Source organism: Octodon degus, unplaced genomic scaffold, assembly GCF_000260255.1.
Source record: "Octodon degus isolate 3935 unplaced genomic scaffold, OctDeg1.0 scaffold00037, whole genome shotgun sequence".
Taxonomy (NCBI): domain Eukaryota; kingdom Metazoa; phylum Chordata; class Mammalia; order Rodentia; family Octodontidae; genus Octodon; species Octodon degus.
This window is the reverse complement of record NW_004524613.1, coordinates 6,248,028-6,267,931: the sequence shown is the minus strand read 5'-3', so window position 1 is coordinate 6,267,931 and position 19,904 is coordinate 6,248,028. Positions and strand designations below refer to the sequence as shown.

Sequence of the window (19,904 nt, the reverse complement as noted above, 5' to 3'; positions counted from 1 at the left end):
GAGATTTATTGATCTCTGCAGAGAATTTGAATCTGGGCAGCACTATGGGATTAGGACCAACTTTGGGGTGAGGATTAGTTTATATCATATTCTTTTGTAACAGGGTAGTAACCACCATATCCTGTGCCATTGAGCTCCCTTAGGGCTTTGTGGGGTAGAGTCTGTAGGTCCCTAGATTCCTTGGGTGTCCTTTGATATAGGCTCAGAGTCAGGGAAAGGTAAAGAAGAATCCTTGGTGCTTGACAGGTTTTTTTCCCCCCCCTCCAGATGGCCCACTGCGTGACCTTGGTTCAGCTGTCCATTTCCTGTGACCACCTCATTAACAAAGACATCAGCTCCAAATCTGACCCACTCTGTGTCCTTTTACAGGATGTAGGAGGCGGCAGCTGGGTTGAGGTGAGGAGGACCTTGGAAATTATGGAGGGAGGCTCAGATTATATTCTGGGATACTATGTGACTGTGATACTTATTTGCCTCTGCCCATAGCTTGGCCGGACTGAGCAAGTACGGAACTGCTCAAACCCTGAGTTCTCCAAGACTCTGCAGCTTGAGTACCATTTTGAGACAGTCCAGAAGCTACGTTTTGGAGTCTATGACATAGACAATAAGACACCAGAGTTGGGGGATGATGACTTTCTAGGGGGAGCTGAGTGTTCTCTAGGACAGGTATGTAGGGCCAGGGACTATTAGAATCCTTCAGACACTAATTCTTTATGTGCCCTTTCCAATAACACAGCATGCCTAGACTGGAGGTGGGGATGTAAACAGGATCTAACCCTGTGATAAAATAAAACCTTCTCCACCTTGCATTGTCCAGATTGTGTCCAGCCAGATACTGACTCTACCCTTAATGCTGAAGCCTGGAAAACCTGCTGGGCAAGGGACCATCACGGTAAGGAAAAACAGCAAGAGTTTGAGGGGGGCTTACATGGGTGGAGAATTCACAATGTGATACATTCTTCCTTGCATAGGTCTCAGCTCAGGAGTTGAAGGACAGTTGTATAGTAACCATGGAAGTGGAGGCCAGAAACCTAGATAAGAAGGTATATCTGGAAAGAAGCCCTGGGGATGCAAGAATTAAGACTGGGATAGTTTGTGATATATTGGGAGTAGAGGTGGGAACTGAGGGCTGGCAGAGTGGTTGTTTCTTTCTGAGTCTTATAACTTGGCTATCTGTGGGTCTTTGCAGGACTTTCTTGGAAAGTCGGATCCATTCCTGGAGTTCTTCCGCCAGGGTGATGGGAAATGGCATCTGGTATACAGATCTGAGGTGTGACACCCTTGGGATTGGATGGAGTGGGGTCAAAGAGAATCTCTTGAATTTGTGGCTGGCAAGGTTTGGAATACAGGGATAAAGAGATTGCAGGTTGTGGAAGTATGACTGTGTCCCATGGAACAGCTCAGATTTCTGTCTTTCTCTTTACCTCCAGGTAATCAAGAACAACCTGAACCCTACATGGAAGCGCTTCTCAGTTCCACTTCAGCACTTGTGTGGTGGGGATCACAGCACACCAATCCAGGTGAGGAGCCTGCCTCCTGAGTGAACTGAGCAAGGAAAGAGAGCCTGGGGAGATACTGTTCAGTTGTTACCACCTCCTTTAAGTACACACACCCCTTTCTCTCAGGTGCGCTGCTCAGACTATGATAGTGATGGATCACATGATCTTATAGGTACCTTCTACACCAGCTTGGCCCAGCTGCAAGCAGTTCCGGTGAGCTTTGGCCTTATTCGGGGATGTTAAGATGGGCCTGGATGGCTTTAGTCCAGAGAAGAAGGGTGAGAGGGCAGCTTGTGTCCTTGGCTCATGCTGTGGGAGTTACCTACCCTAATTTTCTGTCTTCACCAGGCTGAGTTTGAATGCATTCACCCGGAGAAGCACCAGAAAAAGAAAAACTACAAGAACTCTGGAACTGTCTGCGTCAAGGTTTGCCAGGTGAGACAATAGCCCGTGACCCAGGCTCTGATCCCTGAGCTCCAGTAATGGCAGCCCTCTTTTACCTCAGGCATGACCCAGGTTTCATCCGCAGGTAGAAACAGAGTATTCTTTCCTGGACTATGTGATGGGAGGCTGCCAAATCAGCTTCACGGTAAGTAGCCTTACCCAGGGCAAGAGAACAGGCCTGGGCTTCAAGGTGACCTTCAGCTGCTTTCCTGGCCTCCTCCCAGGTGGGCGTGGACTTCACTGGCTCCAATGGAGATCCCTCTTCACCTGATTCACTGCACTACCTGAGTCCTACAGGAGTCAATGAATATCTGACAGCACTATGGAGTGTGGGCAGTGTAGTTCAAGACTATGACTCGTGAGTAACTGGTTCTCTTGGCTATCCTCACTTCTTGCTATTACTTTAGCTTCTGGACTCATAATCCCCTTACCATCTGTTCCTCAACTCATTATCCTCCCACAGGGACAAGCTATTCCCAGCATTTGGATTTGGGGCTCAGGTGCCCCCTGACTGGCAGGTGAGCCCTCTCTTCCTCTCCTCTAGTCTTTTCAGTGTCACTATTTTGGGGGATGTTGTGAACTTACTTGGTGCCTGTTACTCAGCTTTCAGAGTGGGGGGTGCAGTGATGCATTTCTAAAGGAATCTCTCTCTCTCTCTCTCTCTCTCTCTCTATATATATATATATATATATATATATATATATGTATATCAAGCTTCAGACTGAACACCTCTAGGAACTTGGTTACTTTCCTTGTGTCCTTGTTCTTGCCTCTTCCTCCCTGCCCTCTCAATTGAACCCCAAGGTCTTGCTCATGATGAGCAATTCCCCTAGCTCCTATAGTGTCATGCAGGTTGAAAAACAACCTCAGTTTCATTCTTTTATTTTTTCAAATTTCAAAAGTGGTATTTAATTATGAGTGTGAACCTGGGAGAAAGATATACTGTCACTTTTCCTAATGGAGTTTTTTTCATTTTTAGCACTAGCTTCATAAAACACTACCCAAGGAGCTATCTAGATGAGTGCCTTTCCAATTATCCCCTGACCAAGGGCATATGAATCTTTATTTCAACAAATTGATTTTCAAGTCTGATGTGGGAAAATGTTTCATTATAGTTTCATTTTGTGAATCTTAGTATTTGAGAAGTAAGTGTATTTTATAGAGAAGCAGCTAAAAGTGAGGGCTAGTTTTTCAGGGCAACCCTTCTTGTAACTTTTTTTTTTTTTTTTTTGGCGGACTGGGGATTGAACTCAGGCCCTTGCGCTTGCCAGGCAAGCGCTTATTCTACTGAGCCATCTCCCCGGCCCTCTTATAACTATTAAGCATCAAATATGTATCAGTTTTTCTAAAATAAAGATACATCAAGTGCATTTAAAATATTCTCTTAAAAAGAGTTTATTATAAATCAGTTTCATAGGCCACTAGGAAATATAGGGACTATGTACAGCCTCTTAGGAAACAGGCCGGGAGCAGAGAAGGGTCAAGATGAGTCTAGGGCCTTGGTGGGTGCGTTCTCTGGGGAAGGAGCCCTATACGGGAAAGTAGACAGTCTACAACAGCTTAACACATTCTTCTGTGGAGCTACTTCTGTGAGTCTGGCCAAGGTTAAAGAAGGTGTGGGGTGGGGTCAAACCTGTAGGAGTCCCTCATTCAGGAGAGATCCCCAGTGGGGGACTCATGGGCAGCCAAATGCCAGGAAGAGGGCCTATCATGCCTAGAGGGGGTGCCCCTTGGCTCATAGGCAGGAAAGACCTCCGTAGCCATGTGAGTACTGGATTGGGGCCCATGCAGAACTAGCTGTGGCAGCAGCTGCAACCATGCCTGTTCCTTATGGGGTTATCACCTGTTGAGATGGCCCACCAACCCCACGGACTGACCTGGCAAGTCCTGCAGGAGTGTGTGGCATGGGAACTCCAGCTGGAATTCTACTGAAGCCCTGCTGATTTCTGGGCCCCCAGTAGCTCTACTGAATGGCACTCAGGCAATGCAGTAGTGTCTTTGAGAGGAGGTTCTTCTACTGTTATAAAACCAGGTTCTCCCAGGAGCACCAGACTGAGAACTTGTTTCTTTTTCCTTTCTGTCTGTGTACAGTTCTTTGGCTTGATCAGTTAAAGAGGATTGAGTTCATTTGCTTGTCAAAAGCTTTAAAGGTATCAGTGAAGATCTGACCATTTTGTGATGCATTTTATCCTGTAGTCATTGTGCTGAAGCATCTTGGTCCTCTTGCCCACTGTCATAGAGATGGTTCAGATGTTTTGGATTCTCATTGGATTTCCCTCTTCAGAGGCCTAACCATAGCCAACATCCTATTTCCTGTTGCCGCTACCAGAAATTCAATCACCAGTAAACTCCTTATTTTTATTCTTGCACTCAGGTCTCACATGAATTTGCGTTAAATTTCAATCCTAAGAATCCCTATTGTGCAGGTAAGTTCCCCATCCTTCATTGTGAAGCAGATTGATGTTTCCATACTTGAGTGTGAGCCTTGATACAGGGGAGGAGGAGGGGTGGGAGAAGATGCTTTCCTCTATTATCAGAGGAGTGAATTTTTTTATTTATTTATTTATTTGTGTGTGTGTGTGTGTGTGTGTGTGTGTGTGTGGCCAGCTCAGCCCACCAGGGGGCAGGGCTGGCTGGCATGTGGTGCTGGGAGATTGAACCGCGGTCCCTGTGCTTTGCTTAGCTTAGTTAGGTGCTTTAGACCACTGAGCCATCTCACCAGCCCCCAGAAGAGTGAATTTTAGAGCTATCTCTCTGGAGTCAACTTTTTTTTTTTCTCATATATGTTTGGAGTAGATGACGAGTACAGTAATCTTAGGGAGTGGGATGAGTATGTGTAGTGAACGTATTTTGATTCTTTTTATTTCCCTCCCTATCTCTCTCTTTTTTTTTTCTCCATCTCTAGACCCTGTTTCCCCATTTAGTTCATGTTTACGATATATAAAGATTACGTTCAGGGGCTGGTGAGATGGCTCAGTGGTCTAAAGCACCTACTTAGAATAAGCTTAGCAAAGCACAGGGACCACGGTTCAATCCCCCAGCATCACATGCCAGCCAGCCCCGCCCCCTGGTGGGCTGAGCTGGCCACACACACACACACACACACACACAAATAAATTAAAAAAAAAAAAGATTACATTCATTGAGGGTGATTGGTACACATATACATGACCCATCTTTTTTTTTTTTTTTTTTTTTTTGTGGTACTGGGGATTGAACTCAGGACCCTGTGCTTGCCAGGCAAGCGCTTATTCTACTGAGCTATTTCCCCAGCCCTTAAATCTTTTTTATGTCCCCCTCCCTTTTCCTCTATCTCAAAACGTCAGGTTCTTGGTCCCCTTTGCATTTGCAAAAGATCTATCTGTGATTCCTTTTATGAAAACTTCCTGTTCATGTCACTGATTTATTCATGTCACTGATTTATTTTATTTAACATTATGTTTTCAAGATGTATCCATTATCTTATAAATCGTCTGTTTTCTCCTCTTTCGTAACAGAATAATATTCCATTATATGTGTGAGGTTTGGTTTTGTTTTGGAGACAGATTCTTTGTGGTTCAGGCTGGCCTTGAACTCACAGTGATTCCCTTGCCTTAGCCTCCTGAGTGCTGGGATAACAGGCGTGTGCTACCACACCTGGCTCCTATTATATGTAGTTATGACATTTTCTTCATGCATTTGTCTGACCATTTGTCTTGGAAGCATATGTCTTGGAAGCATATAGAATGCTTCCAAGACTTAGCTATTACAAATTGCCCTGGAAACACATGCATGTATCTCCATAATATGATATTTTTAGCTCTTTGGTATGATACCTAAAAAATGGGTTTTTTTTTTTTCCTCCTGTATTTAGAACAGGGTCTAGAGGGTCTCACTACATAGATTGGACTTGTAGTGATTCTCCTGTTTTCAGCCTCCCAAGTGCTGGGATTATAGGCACACCCCACCATGCCCAGTCTCAATCACTGTAGCGGGGCCTAAGGAGGTGCTTTAGTCCACTGAGCTATCTGGCTGGTCCTGATAGCTTGGTATTTTATTTTATTTTATTTTATTTATTTGTGTGTGTGTGTGTGTGTGTGTGTGTGTGTGTGTCCAGCTCAGCCCACCAGGGGGTGGGGCTGGCTGGCATGTGGTGCTGGGGGATTGAACTGCAGTCCCTGTGCTTTGCTAAGCTTGTTCTAAGTAGGTGCTTTAGACCACTGAGCCATCTCACCAGCCCCTATCTTGGTGTTTTAATTTACATATTTCTCTAATGGACAAAGAAGTTGTCCAGCCCTGTTGGTTGTTTCCTGTGCTGTCCAGAAGCTTTTTAATTTGATGGAGTTCCTGCAGAAAATCCTTGCCTACCTCAATCACTTTAAGAGCTTTGCTTCCAGTAGATTGTTTCCGTTTTAATGTTTAGATGTTTGATTCATTTTTATTTTTATTTTACTTTAGTACTTGGTATGAGTTATAGATCCAGCTTCAGTCTTCAGCATTTGTAGAGCCTCTTTTCCTAGCACCATTTGCTGTCTTTCCTTCAACTTACGTTTCTGGTCTTTTTTTGTCAAAGATCAGGAGCTCAGTGTGTCTGGGGTTGTTTCTGCATTTCTGTTGAGTTCCACTGATTCATATGGCTGTTTTTATCACTGTGTCCTTGTCATATAACTTGAAGTCAGGTATTGTGATGCCTTCTACTTTGCTCTTGTTACCCAAGATTGCTTTTATTATTCTAGGTCTTTCTTAGTTTCATGTGAGTTTTAAGGTTTTCCCCAGTTCTGTGAGGAATGCTATACGTTTTTTGATTGGGATTATATTAAAATATATATAATCTATGCACTGTCATACCCAGTGCCAATATCTTATAAGGATTTTTGTGTATATGTTCATTAAAGAGATTACCCTGTAATTTTATTTTTGGGGTCTTTGTCTCATTTTGAGATCTGAATGATGCTGGCTTCTAGAAATGAGTTTGGAAGTATTCTTTTCCCTTGTCAGTTTCTTTGAAGAGTTTGAGGAGTAATTGGTATTATAATGTCCTTAAAAGGTTTTACAAAATTTAGCAGATAATCCATCAGGTCCTATGCTTTTCTTAGTTGGTAGATTTTTTTTTATTAATGTTTCAATTTCATTGCTTGTTATTCAATTGTTTAGTGTTTTTTGTTTCTTGTTTTTGTTTTTTTGAGATGGGGTCTTGCTATGCAGTTTGGACTGGCCCTGTGTTCACTTTTATAGCCCCAAGGCTGATCTCAAACTTATAGCGTCCCTCTTGTCCCAACTTCCCAAATGCTGGGGTGCTAGGATTACAGGCATGCATGCACCACCACGCCCAGGGCTCTGGGGCCAACAGTGCAACATTATCTTACAGTTTTGGTAATTTGTGTAAGTCTTAAGAATCTGTCAGATGAAAGCCACTGTCACATTAGCAGGAAATCAGTAGATGTGGACAATAGCGGCAGTGCCAGCAGAAATCCACAGGGGCTTCCCATGTTTGTGCTCAGCCTGCCAAGGGATCTGCTGCACACTGCGTCATCGGAATGGCAACAGTGTACATCAAAGAGAAGCTTGATCATGGGTGTATGTATATCTCCAAATGTATTTTTAAAATACAAGTAAAACTATAATTTAGAATTTTTAGGGGTTTTTTTTGTTTGTTTTTTGCGGTACTGGAGGTTGAACTCAGGACCTTGCACTTGCCAGGAAAGCACTTAATTTAGATTTTTTTTTTTCCGTAAAATGGCAGAAGGATTTTATTTATTTATTTATTTATGCTCCGAATGCCTTCAGGGCAGGTTTGGCTAGCTTGAGTTGTGGGGATCGAACCACAGCAACCTGAGCCTGACTGCTTTGTTGAAGCAGCCACTTAAAGAACTGAGCTAAGGGGCAGGCCCCCTAATTTAGAATTTTTAATCTTAGATTTATTGATTAATTTATAAGAAACTAATTCCAGTTACTATCAGTCTTTTTTATATGTTTTTTAAAAACAGCTCAGCGTGGAAACTGAAAAGTTGGCACCGCTAAGTAGACAGGAGATTGCTCACAAAACAGTAGTGAATTTATTGGGATTAAATATGCATCTGACATATATCCTACACAGCCTGCAGATGTTAGTTTTTTGAGTCGGTACTCAGTAGCAGTTTCTGTGGTTATCTGATCATTTAGAATAATGAGAATAAAGTAAGCTTAGCTATGGGTGAAATAAAGACAAGACATTTAAAATGTAGTAAGTTTGAAAATGAGTAACAGACAACAGACTGAAATAAGCCCCTTTGCTGAGCAGAACTCCTTTCAGGTAAACTAGCATGTCATTAATCATAGACAAGTTAAATCATCTACAGAGTTACAAAGGGACATACTTTGTGTGTTTGTGTCGATATGAACTCCAGAACAGGCAAGTCTTGAGAGATAGAAAACAAATTATTTGTTTGCCAGTGGCTGAGGGGAGAGGGAGATGGAGAGTTATTGCTTAATGCATTGGGGGTTTCCACATGGACTGATGAAAATCTCAGGAACTGGGTAGTGGTGATGGCTACAGACGCTGCTAGTGTCTTTAAAGCTACCGAATTAATTGCTTCAAAATAGTTATAAAAATATTTTAGGCTATGCATTTTTACCACAATAAAAATTTTTAAGTTATTACAAACAATAATAATAATAATGCAATAAAGTTAAGTCTGGAATGTACCAAGTTTCTTTGCTTACCTGGACCCTAAATCTTTGACCTCTTAATGTTCAGCAGTGAATCTGTAATCTACAGCCACTCCAAAATAATTGTCTCCTATATCAAAATCCTCATTATGGAGGAAAAACAAGAGAGGATTTTTGTACAAGGAAAGTTGGATTACGTATTAGGACTGGGTAATTTATTGAGTTCAACCACGAATTGTTTTTCCTTTATATTCATGACTAGTTTAATTTGCAATGTAATAGGCTGCTTGCAAAACAAGGACACATGTATAAATTTAAAAAATAAGTCATTCAAAAATCCTCTGTGACTGAAACAAAACCATATTACCAAACTGAAAAAAAAAAAAAAAAAAAAGAAAGAGAAGAAAATGAGTAAGATCACCCAAAATAGATGGTATTGAAATTCATGTCCACAGTCTTCCAGCCTCTCAAGGTGCCTAACAGTCCTGGTCTGGGGTGACAAGTATTTGATGGTCAAGGACACAGCCACGGCCTTTTCTCTGAAGGGCCGAAAGTTATTTCCACAGTCACTGCACTTCAAACAGAAGGGTTTCTATGATACTGGAAGCTGTACACATAGGTCATGTAAATAATATGAAACTATATTTTTCAAAAGTTAACCTTTGGAGACTTAAGATGTTAAAGAAATAAAAGTACTAGAAAAACAAAAACACAGAAAACAAAAAGAATCTGTCAAAAAATAAAAAAAAAATCTCCATTTCTTCAAAATTTTCCAATTTGTTGGAATGTAATTTCTCATAGTAGCTATTATTTGGATTTTGGTGGTATCTATTGTGATTTTGCCTTTTTTTTTTTTTTTTTTAAGATAGGGTTTTGCTATGTAGTCTAGTCTGGCCTTGAATTCACAACAGTTCTGCTTTAGCCTTCCAAGTGCTGGGATTACAGGCATTCACCACTATGCTTAGCCACCTTTTTCTTTTCTTTCCTTTTCTTTTTTTTTTTTTTGCGGAACTGGGGATTGAACTCAGGTCCTTGCACTTGCCAGGCAAGCACTTATTCCACTGAGCTATCTCCCCGGCCGCCACCTTTTTCATTTTAACTGCATTAATGTGAATATTTTTTCTCTTGTGTTGTTTGGTTAATGGTTTATTTTGTTTATTATTTCAAAGAACCAGCTCTTTGATTCGACCCTTTGTATTTTTTAGTGTCAATTTTATTGATTTCTGCTCTGATCTTTATGATTTCCCTTCTTAAATTTGGTTTGGGAGTCAGGTATAGTGGCACATGCCTGTAATCCCAGCACTTGGCTTAGGCAGGAGGATGGCTGTGAGTTCAAGGCCAGCTTGAACTGTGTAGTGAGACCCTGTCCACCCCCCAAAAAAAATTCGGTTTGGTTTGTTGTGTATCTTCAGGCTCATTAAGCTCTGTTTTTGTAATGTATTGATTACAATAAAGCTCCCTCTTAGGACTATTTTCTTTGTATCCCATTGGTTCTGGTATGCTATACTGGTATTGTTTTGAGTCCAGAAATTGCTTTTTTTTTTTTTGATTTTTGTTTCGGAGGAACTGGGGATTGAACTCAGGCCCTTGTGTTTGCCAGGCAAGCGCTTATTCTACTGAGCTATCTCTCTGGCCTTGGTAGGAACTCTTCTTGTCTTACTTTCATTCTGATTGCAGGCAGCCACACTAATTTCCTCTTTTCATGTGCACGCAAAACCTTACCCAGTCTCAGTATTTTTTTCCTCCAGCCAGCAGACAGAATATGACACTGTCTCTGGGACTCTTTCCCCTCAGCATGTTGGCAAAGTCGGCATATGTGTTCCTGTGGTGACCAGTATCCTTGGGAGTTGGCAGGTGGGGTGACCACCCTCAGGAGTGCAGATCTGTTCCCTTGTCTTTTCTTTGCCCAGAGGGGAGCTCTAGTGATAAGAAAGGGCTAGTATTTGCAGTCTAACCTAGGCCTCTTAGTTCGTTTGGTCCCTAAGACTGTCTAGAGTGCTTTCAGGATGGCTGCTTGCTGGAGGGGTAGGTGCTATAGCTGGGGCATTGCAGACCAGCCATGACAGCACTGCTTCCCATTTTTGATGATCTAGATGTTTGGATTAATCTACATATATCATCTTCTGATTAATTTTCTGTTTCAGAATATAAGTCTTTCCCCCACTACAGAGTACCTGTGGCGTCTGAATTCTCTCTGAGCACCTCTGATGTTCTCTTGTCAGCCATCTTGGATCTCTGCCTCTGGAGTCAACTCTTCATCTTGCTACTTTCTGACCACATGACTGGGGGCAGCTTGCTTACCTCTCTGTGCTTAGATTTTATAGTTAAGCTAAATATCACAGGATATTGAATATTCAAAGGGAAGATTGGAGTAAAGCAGTAAACTTAAAGCAGTAATCCTGTATATAGTAAGTACTCTCCCCAAAACAGCTGTTTATCTTAGTTTCCCTTTGCTAGAAATAGTACATAATAATCACACTTTTTTTTTTTAAATTTTATTATTTATTTATTTTGTTTATTTGTGTGTGTGTGCGTGTGTGGCCAGCTCAGCCCACCAGGGGGCGGGGCTGGCTGGCATGTGGTGCTGGGGGATTGAACCGCGGTCCTTGTACTTTGCTCAGCTTGTTCTAAGTAGGTGCTTTAGACCACTGAGCCATCTCTCCAGCCCCAATAATCACACTTAAGAGAGGGTTTTTTTTGTCTTTTTTTTTTTTTTAAAGATATAGTTAGGTACCCTGGGTCACAGGGGTGATTGAGTGAAATACATCCAGATTCTTGTTTTCAAGACTAGCCTAGTCTTGGAAAGTCTAGAATTTCACAGTGGCCTTGCTTTGGCCCTCTTTCTCTGCAGGTATCCAGGGCATTGTAGATGCCTACCGCCAAGCCTTGCCCCAAGTTCGCCTTTATGGCCCCACCAACTTTGCACCCATCATCAACCATGTGGCCAGATTTGCAGCCCAGGCTACATATCAAAAGACTGCATCAGTAAGTAGTAGTATTAGTAGTGGTAGTGGTTTGTAAGGGTGGTGTAAAAAGGGAATATGTGATTGGAATGTTGGGGTAGGGGGATTGGAAAAGAGTATCTGCCTGAATATATACTTGGGCTTGCCCCCAGCAATACTTCGTGCTGTTGCTGTTGACTGATGGTGCTGTGACAGACGTGGAGGCTACCTGCCAGGCAGTGGTAAATGCCTCGAAGTTGCCCATGTCAGTGATCATTGTGGGTGTGGGTGGAGCGGACTTCGAGGCCATGGAACAACTGGATGCCGATGGTGGACCTCTGCGTACACGCGCCGGGGAGTCAGCAGCCCGTGACATTGTGCAGTTTGTGCCTTATCGTCGGTTCCAAAACGTAAGAGCAAGGCTGAGGGCAAACTACTCTGCAAGTTTATCTTTCCACCTGTTCTAGATGTTAATGGGATTAAGGATGAGCAGATGCAAGCCCTTTCCTCAAAGTCTGGGGCAGTTTTGGGTGTTGGATTTGGTATGCTTTCTTAGGGTTGAAATGTAAACTTTGGGAAGCTGTTAACCCCAACCTCACCTCAGTGACTTTGCTTTTGTCCTCACAGGCCTCTCGGGAAGCACTGGCACAGGCTGTGCTTGCAGAAGTGCCCACACAGCTGGTCTCCTATTTTAAGGCCCAGGGTTGGGTGCCACTCAAGATACCTTCATCCCCAGCCAAGGTTCCTGCACAGACCCCCCAGGCCTAGGTGGTACTTTATATTTTATACATGCTTGTGTTACTGCTACTGTTTAAAACAGGGTCTCACTTTGTAGTGAAGCCTAGCTTTAAGTTTACTATGTAGTCCAAGCTGGCCTCAAACTCATAGTGATCCTCCACCTTCAGCCTCCTGAGTGCTGGGATTATAGGTATTCACCAGCAGTCGTGGCCTGTTACTGCTACTCTTGATTCCATGTGGTTGTCCTTTGCACCTTTCATTCAACAAAGACCAGTAAAGACCGTTGCTGTACCACTAGTCTGTATTCTTGTACTCAAATGATTCTCATGCCTTAGCCTTCTGAGTAATTGGGACTACAGGGACGCACCACCAGCTCCAGCCTTATTTGGAGATAAAGTCTTGCTGAGTAATCTAAACCAGGCTCCATCCAAAGTGTACTCTTTCTGTCTGAGGCTCCCACTATGCTAGGATTATTGCTTTTGGTTATTGCTATTGTTTTGTAGTACTGGGGATTGAAACTTGAGCTAAATCCCCGGCACCCATCCACCCCTTCCCAGTTCAGTGACAAGGTCCTTTTAAGTCACTGTGCTGCCAAAGCTGGGCTTGAGCTTATCATCTTCCTACCTCAGTTGGGATTACAGGTATATGCCACCATGTCTGGCTAACTTTAGGTTTGTTTTTTAACACAGAATCTCACTTTGTAGTGCAGATTGGCACCCAAGGCATTATAGATGAAATCACAGCAGGTAGCCTTGTAATCCTCCTGCCTCAGCCTCCAAGTGCTAGGATTATATACCTGCACTCCCATGCCCAGTTTACTGTAGATTTTGAGAGGGTATAGGATCTATTTGTCTTCAGTTTACATAAGAACATTCCCAAGTTTAGTGGGTAAGTGTTCCACCTCTACAAAGACACAGCTATGTCTTACATAGTCCTAGGACTTTTGCAGTAGACATGAATTTATTGGGAAGATTCCTACCACTGAAAATATTGCACTTTTTTGCTCACATTAATTTGTGTAGGGGAAATAGTCCTCTGAGCCCTAGCCAAAGTTACATAACTGGCCTCACAAAATGAACTTGTCTTTTTGAGGCAGGCTCTTGCTGTGTAGTTCAGACTGGCCTTGTAGCTCAGGCTTGTCTTTGATTCGAAACAGTCCTCCCAAGTGCTGAGATTACAGGTGTGCACCATCATAACTGGCCACAAAACAAACTTTAAAAGTTAGATTATTTTTCCCTTTAGAAACAAGTGGCTCCCTCAGACCTCTCTCCCACAGCTTCTCCCACCTTTCAGCCCAGATGAATGGACAGGATATGCAGATGCTGATACCAGGAGACCCAAGCCCAGAGAATGAGCTGAAGATGGCGGGAAGTGACAGATCAAGTTTGTGATGTGTACTGTCTCTAGAAAAAATTCTTAACATACCTGGACTTGTTGAGATGGTAATTTCATGCAAATGGTCCTCCATCTCTTTGAAGCTTAGTTGTAAATAAATCCTTTTTGCTAAAATGACCTTTTTCTTTGATTCAGCATAAGTAAATGAACCTGAGTATATGAACGTGGCCAATAACAGTAACACTATTACCCTATTTTATAGTAAGACACCATGTAGTTGCCCTGTGGGGTCCCTCAGCAGGTGGTGATGCTGTGTTCCAAGCTGCCCCAAAACAGCTGTGTATCCCAGTGTTAGCTGAGACCAGTGGACTTTTGAGGGGAGGGGGGCATGGGAGTTGGCTTTTTTTGAGACAGTCTTTTTTTTTTTCTTCTTATGTATTTAGTACAGGATCTCACTACACAGATCAAACTCATAATGATCCTCTTATTTTCAGCCTCTCAAAGCACTGGGATTATAGGTGCATGCCACCACGCCCAGTCTCAGTTGCTGTCTCATCAGGCTCCGGGGGTGGGGCTAGCACAGTATGCCAGGGGTTGAACCTTCAGCCCGTGTCTGCCTATGCAGGTGCTTTAATTCACTGAGCTATCTAACTGGCCCTGAGACTGGGTCTTGCTATGCAGTTTGGGCTGGCCTTGAACTGTGTAGCCCCAGGTGTCCTTAAAACTCACAATAATCCTCCTGCTTCAGCCTCCTGGGTATTGTGATTATAGGTGAGTACTACCATACCTGGCTGGGAATTCCTGATAAGAACAGTGAAGAGAATTATTTGAGCATATAATTCTTCCCATGGAGTCTATTTTTCTGCTTTTTGCTGTGACTTAATAGCCATGGGGACTACTTAAATGGGGACTTTGTAAGCAGTATATATATACATGTGAACTTGGACTGCAACTGCCTCTAAGCTCTCCACTGCTCTGTAACTCATAATAAACTTACTTGTTCATTAAGCAGGCCTTGTCTGAGTCATTCACTGGTCTGTTGGCACTTTCCCAATTCGGGGAGAGACATTGCTGTCTCACCAAGAAATTTGTAGAACAGTTTTTTTTTGTGTGTGGCTGTCTCAGCCTTCCCTAGGGGTGGGACTGGCGCAGCATGTGGTGCCAGGGATCTAACTGCAGTTCCTATGTTTGCCTAAGCTTACCTAAGCAGGTGCTTTAGTCCGTTGAGCTATGTCGCCAGCCCAGAACACTGTCATTTTATATCCCTAGGTAGAAGATTGTCCTTGGCCTCTTTTTTTTCCTCCCGAGTCCACCTTTAAATTTTAGAGTGAAGAGTCTTGGATGGATAAATCAGTTGTCCTGTTTGTTTGAGCAGCATCTTTCCTTGTCTGGCTCCTTAAGGGCAAGAGTTGCTGGATACTAGATAAGTGGAGTCAGACTCGTGTCTTAGTAAAGAACTCTGTAAAGGCTGCTAGCCTGGATCAACTTTTGATCCAGAAGCTTTTCAAAGATACACAATTCTCCTTCACTTATACCTAACAATTCTGACATTAGGGGTAGAAACTTAAGAGGTACAGTTGTGGTTTCAGCTGCCTGGCAGCTTATGGCTGCAAGTCATACAGCTTGGAGGAAGACCGCTCTGCATCCCATTCTAGCTTTACCCTTTATCAGCTATGTGACCTTGAGAAAGTTTTTTGACCTGAGCAGTTCTCTGATTCTGAGGATCAAGTTAGTTAATGGCTTGTGTAGAATATCCACAGCCCTGTCTCTTGCATTCCATAAGCATCAACTGCTGTGACTGCATTAATAGGGAGTTTTTTTTTTAAACCATACTTGATGTCATGAGCAGCCAGAACTCTCCCTCAACAGAGCATTTGCCGCCACTTATCCAGCCTCCTGCATAAAGCTCAAAGCTTGCTCCAATGATCACCATGTTTAATGGGGCCCCCCAGTGGCCCCTGTGGCACTGTCCTCTCCCTCTGAGATTCGTAAGCCATGAACACGGACTCGATATAGGCATGTGAAGCGGGGGTGTCCCCAGTTGCTTAGGATCTGGATCTTCACCTTGGGAAAGGCAGATGGTGGGTCATTCTGGGGAGACAAATGCATCATGCCAAGAACTGCTCGAAAGCACTGCCCTTCCTGTTCATCTCCTGCTGTCTTAGCATATTCACCCCCAGGGAGACACACCTGTAGGTGAAAAGTCTGAATTGCAGATTTCTTCACATCAAAGGTGAATCTCCCCAGGAAAACTTCAGTGTCATCATCAACCTGGAGGCCCTGGTGGGTGGAGTGAATGGAGGAACAGTAAGGTCCATGCGGAGGGGAGGGGAGGCAACTGTGTTGAGGCTTTTCTGTGCGTTTTGTAGCTCTACATGTGCTCTCGTGTTTGTCCTGTCATAGGATGTGTAATGGGAAAGATAGGCTCTAGGAAACCAGATTTTTAGTCTGGCCAATTGTGTGTCCTTGAGCAAGTAATCTCTCAGCATTACTTGTTCATATCTAAAGAGGGAGATTATCATAATTCACAGTTTTTAGGTGGATGCAATAAAATAGTGCATGTAAAGTGCTTGGCACAAAGTAAAAGCTAATAATTTGGAGATGCCAGCCCTGTTAGGGAAATCTTAGTATGTCCGTTTTACAAGTGAGCAAAGACTTGAACACCAGCACCAATCTCAAGACTGCCAGGTAAAGTGTTACAAGCAAAATCCCAAAGTCCTTGTCTCACCCCCACTCACAAAGACTGCAAAATCTCGAGGGGCACTGCTGGCATCCCCGGTGTGCGCCACGCTGGGCGGTGGATGCTGCAGGGTGATGTGGCTCAGCTGCACACGACCTGCCAACCGGATTGCCACCTGGCCCTGGTCTCCCTGAAAAGCCCAGCAATTTCCAGGGAACACATCTGGCTGCGGAGGGGCGGTGGGAGGAGACACTATCAGAACCCAAGGACTGTGATTACTGCCCCTCCTCATCTAAGGCCCACCCCAAAGCTCCACCTCCAGGCCTGGTCCCTGCCCTGATCCCGCCGGGCTCAGTCCCCTGCCCTTCCAGTTCTCTTCAGTTCCTCACTTCCCTTGGAGCTTCACTTGGGCAGGGCCAGACCCAGTCTCCCCAAGAGCCCCTCAACTCAGCCAGGCTCTGCCTCCACGGAACTGGCCCTTTCTCCAGACCCATCGCTTGATCCTGCACAAGATACTGGTTTCATCCCCACCTCCAGGATGACCGTAGGTGGCCTCGCGTAGTTCCAGAAACTGAAGCGATTCCAGAAGTAGGCCGTGTTTGTGTCCTCATAGTCCTGGGATGTCTTCTCTAGGTCAATGGTGGCTCCTGGAGCAGGAAGACATAACTTAGGGCCTTCCAGACCTTACCGACAGCTGGGAAGAAATCTGTCATTGTCCTGGTCTCCTTGGGTGTCTTTGGGTCTTACCCACAGAGCTCAGGGCATAGTCTGGTTTCTGCACGAAGTCCTCATTCAGCCGCTGGAACACGAGCTTGGCCACTCTCTGTGGAGTGGGGTGGAAGGGGCAGACTTGTGGGTTGTTTCACAGGTGGGTTCTCAGGGCACTCAGTGCTCTGGCATGCACTTTATGGGCTCCCGGATGAAATTTTAGTCCCAGCACTCATCCAGAGGAATGGGCTAGAGGCTTTTAAGGTGTGTGGGGACTTGACTGGACGAAATCAAAGGGCCAGACTCCTTCACAGCCTCCTGGTGCTCACCTCGCTGTGGGCCTCGCGTACGCGGATCACCTCTTTGCGCAGTTTATTCAGTTCGGCCTGAAGCTGCTGCAGCTGCTGCCCGTGGGAACGCACACGATCATGGTACTCGCTGGAGCGGGGAGGCGGGTTCCCTGCTGTCGGATCCTTGTGTCCCCTCCCACAAGCCCCCGCAGCAGCGACCCCGCCCCAGATGCCCTGTTTTCACCTGGGAGTCAGCATCGCCTTAGGTTCCTAAGGGGTGGGGGCAAATACAGCGACGCTCAGCTCCTCGCCCTGCCCCTTCTCCCTCGTCAGCCTGGAGGCGGCCAGCCTCTTACTGCTCCTCTTTGAGAACTGTTCCGCCTCCCCCAACACTTGCCAGACCTGTAGGATCTCAGCCCCTCAGGAATCTGTGCGCTTCCTTACCACTAGCTTCTGGCTCCGTCCCCTCCCAGCAGCCCAAGGACCGCCACAGCCTCTACTCCCTCTCCTCAGGATGCAGTGGCCCCGACTCACATTCTCCAAAGGAGGGAACAGGTGCAGGAGCCCCCAAGAAAGTGCTGGAGAAAGGGGGTATGTGTGTCAAGGACGGAAGCGGCAGGGAAGGGTTTCCTGGCATGCAGGGTTAGTGAGAGCAGTGCGGTGGGAGACTGAAGGGTCTGAAGGCCGAGTGGGCGAGGGACACGAGCGAAAGGAAGACCCAGAGCTGGGTCCCCGGGTATCCGCCCCTCACCAGCTAGAAAGATGCTCAGCAGCGATGTGGCAAACAGGAAGCGGGCAGAGCAGACCTCCCTGGGGAAACGGAGTGGGGCTGAGGTCCCAGGGCCGTGGTCCATGCAGCCCGGACCTCAGGGCCCTAGACCCACTCCCGCCAACCCGAAGCCCCCATTGGAGTGGACTGGAGCCTCGCCGGCCTGGCGTCGCCTCCACTCGACCAAGCAGCGCTCGCGGCGCCCCCGCGTTTCCCCTGACCTGCACACACCGAGCAGCGCGTCTCGGACTTGGGACAACAGCACTCTCAGCACCTGAAAGAGGAGGCCTGGGGGAAGAGATCCAGATAAGAGAGGGAAACCCGAGAACCGCACTAGGGGCGCCCAGGAGCGTTCCCGTTCCGCAGGGACTCGGTAAGGAGGCAGGGGCTGGACACCCGGCAAGGGTCTCGGAGAGGGGCTGGGCAAGTTTCAGGTTGGCCTGGCGCGTACTCAGGAAGCTCTTGGTCACCCGCAGGGCAGGCATCTCCCGCCTCGGATCCAGGGTCGCGAGAAGGCTCCGCTGCTCCTCAGAGACTGCGGGAGATGCAGCCAGTTCTGCTGGAGCCCATGCGCTCCACTGGGGCCTTGCGCAGACCGCAGACCCACTTTACCCGGGCCCAAGTTACCCAACCCACACTGGAGGGCAGTCCCTCTGGCTTGGTCCCGCGGCCAGAAGGAGTTGGCCCCACCTCCAAGTGATGCTCCGCCCCCAGTTGGTGCTGTTCCAGGTAGCCAATCATGTCCATAGGGTGGAACTCCTCTTAGGGTCCAATCACAGGGCTTCCCCGCCCCTTCCCAGAGCCGTCCATCATACAGAGGCACCGCCCCAAGGGATCTTAGCAGCGTTCCCCACAACAGTCACCCAGACCAAATTGTATCCACCCGGTCCCCACCCGAGGCCAGCTCCGCCCCCACCCGCGGCGCAATGGGTTCGACCCCGCCCGCACCCGAGGCCCCGCCCCTCACGGTTGCCGCGCCACACGCGGTCTCCGCATTGTGGTTCCGAGGCGCAGACTCCTGCCGAGAGCTTCCAGCCCATGGGGTTCCTCCGGGCAGTCCTGAGCGCAAGGCGGGCTCACCACAGCTCGCGCCCCGGGCCCTTCTGCCCTCGGGCTCCCCGGGCCCCGGCCCGGGAGACCGGCGCCCGCTGCAGTTCCCCGAAGGGATACTTTCTGAGCTGTTGCTGTTCTCGCTGTAGAAGTTGGGCGCGTGCTCATCTGGGGATGTGACCGAGCCGGGGCGGGTGCTCCGCCGCATCCTGACCTACAGACGCCCCTCAAAGACGTCCCAGTCGCCACGCAGCCTCCCAGCCCCTCGGCTCTCCCCAGCTGCTGCGCGCCGCGGGTGCCCCACCGACCCCGCGTGAACCCGCGGGCCGCGTGTCCAGACTCAGCCTTCCCTTCCTGTCTGCATCCGGGGCGACTGCCGTCATAAAGGAGACTTGACATCACAGAGCTAGCCGTGACGTCACTGGGAGCCGTGGGGAGCCAAGACGGTCTGGTTCTTTCTGACGTTTAATGAGAGCAGTGACGTCAGATCATTTCCAGAAGTCTCCATTTGAAATAGCACTCAATGTAAAAGGATTTCTGTGTCTGTTTCCTGCTGTTTTGTGTGTGTATTACTAGGGATTGAACTCAGTTCACTCTACCACTTAGCCACACACTCAGCCCTTTTAAATTCTTTTTTAAAAATTTTTTAAAAAATTTGTGTGTGTGTGGCCAGCTCAGCCCACCAGGGGGCGGGGCTGGCATGTGGTGCTGGGGGATTGAACCGCAGTCCCTGTGCTTTGTTAAGCTTGTTCTAAGTAGGTGCTTTAGACCACTGAGCCATCTCACCAGCCCTATTTCTTTTCATATATATATATATTTTTT

At 46.3% G+C, this 19,904-nt stretch overlaps 2 protein-coding genes across 11 annotated transcripts in view; one reads left to right on the top strand and one right to left on the bottom strand.

Moving 5' to 3' along the window:
- Window positions 1–14,070, top strand: part of Cpne1 (copine 1) — a 49,070-nt gene extending 35,000 nt beyond the window's left edge. For 5 of the 7 annotated variants that reach the window (XM_004630866.2, XM_004630868.2, XM_004630865.2 and 2 more), the window contains 15 exons: window positions 268–396; window positions 487–666; window positions 818–892; window positions 972–1,043; window positions 1,190–1,270; window positions 1,431–1,520; window positions 1,626–1,712; window positions 1,848–1,934; window positions 2,029–2,088; window positions 2,168–2,301; window positions 2,407–2,461; window positions 4,318–4,369; window positions 11,422–11,555; window positions 11,686–11,922; window positions 12,140–12,362. In XM_004630866.2, the coding sequence (XP_004630923.1) occupies window positions 268–396; window positions 487–666; window positions 818–892; window positions 972–1,043; window positions 1,190–1,270; window positions 1,431–1,520; window positions 1,626–1,712; window positions 1,848–1,934; window positions 2,029–2,088; window positions 2,168–2,301; window positions 2,407–2,461; window positions 4,318–4,369; window positions 11,422–11,555; window positions 11,686–11,922; window positions 12,140–12,280 (1,614 nt within the window). In that variant the 3' untranslated portion in view covers window positions 12,281–12,362. Of the gene's footprint in view, window positions 1–267; window positions 397–486; window positions 667–817; window positions 893–971; window positions 1,044–1,189; window positions 1,271–1,430; window positions 1,521–1,625; window positions 1,713–1,847; window positions 1,935–2,028; window positions 2,089–2,167; window positions 2,302–2,406; window positions 2,462–4,317; window positions 4,370–11,421; window positions 11,556–11,685; window positions 11,923–12,139; window positions 12,363–13,492 lie in introns of those variants that run through there. The other 2 variants (XM_023714743.1, XM_023714744.1) reach the window with 2 other exon arrangements.
- A 1,416-nt stretch (window positions 14,071–15,486) lies between these two features.
- On the bottom strand, window positions 15,487–19,437 carry Spag4 (sperm associated antigen 4). Of its 4 annotated transcripts, none has more exons than XM_023714924.1 (12): window positions 18,981–19,437; window positions 18,484–18,567; window positions 18,254–18,320; window positions 18,015–18,073; window positions 17,798–17,841; window positions 17,508–17,533; window positions 17,303–17,411; window positions 17,013–17,088; window positions 16,797–16,912; window positions 16,324–16,491; window positions 15,776–15,865; window positions 15,487–15,676 (listed from the first exon to the last, which is right to left on the bottom strand). In XM_023714924.1, exons 1-12 carry the CDS (start codon window positions 19,288–19,290, stop codon window positions 15,521–15,523), a joined length of 1,305 nt encoding a protein of 434 aa, XP_023570692.1. In that variant the 5' UTR covers window positions 19,291–19,437; the 3' UTR covers window positions 15,487–15,520. The 4 variants fall into 4 exon arrangements, 3 of the variants coding, with proteins under 3 accessions (XP_023570692.1, XP_023570694.1, XP_023570693.1); XM_023714926.1 differs by having other exon boundaries at window positions 18,484–18,588; window positions 19,000–19,072; XR_002821028.1 differs by having other exon boundaries at window positions 15,588–15,676; window positions 16,314–16,491.
- Window positions 19,438–19,904: the final 467 nt, after the last annotated feature.

Excerpts from the sequence above, each read along its gene's own strand:
- Spag4 (XM_023714924.1), bottom strand. The coding sequence starts at position 19,290 with ATGCGGCGGAGCACCCGCCCCGGCTCGGTCACATCCCCAGATGAGCAC. Across the intron at positions 18,568-18,980 it reads CGTGAGGGGCGGGGCCTCGG|TCTCTGAGGAGCAGCGGAGC; the intron begins GTGCGGGCGGGG and ends CATCTCCCGCAG. Across the intron at positions 15,866-16,323 it reads CTCGAGATTTTGCAGTCTTT|GGCCTCCAGGTTGATGATGA; the intron begins GTGAGTGGGGGT and ends TCCACCCACCAG.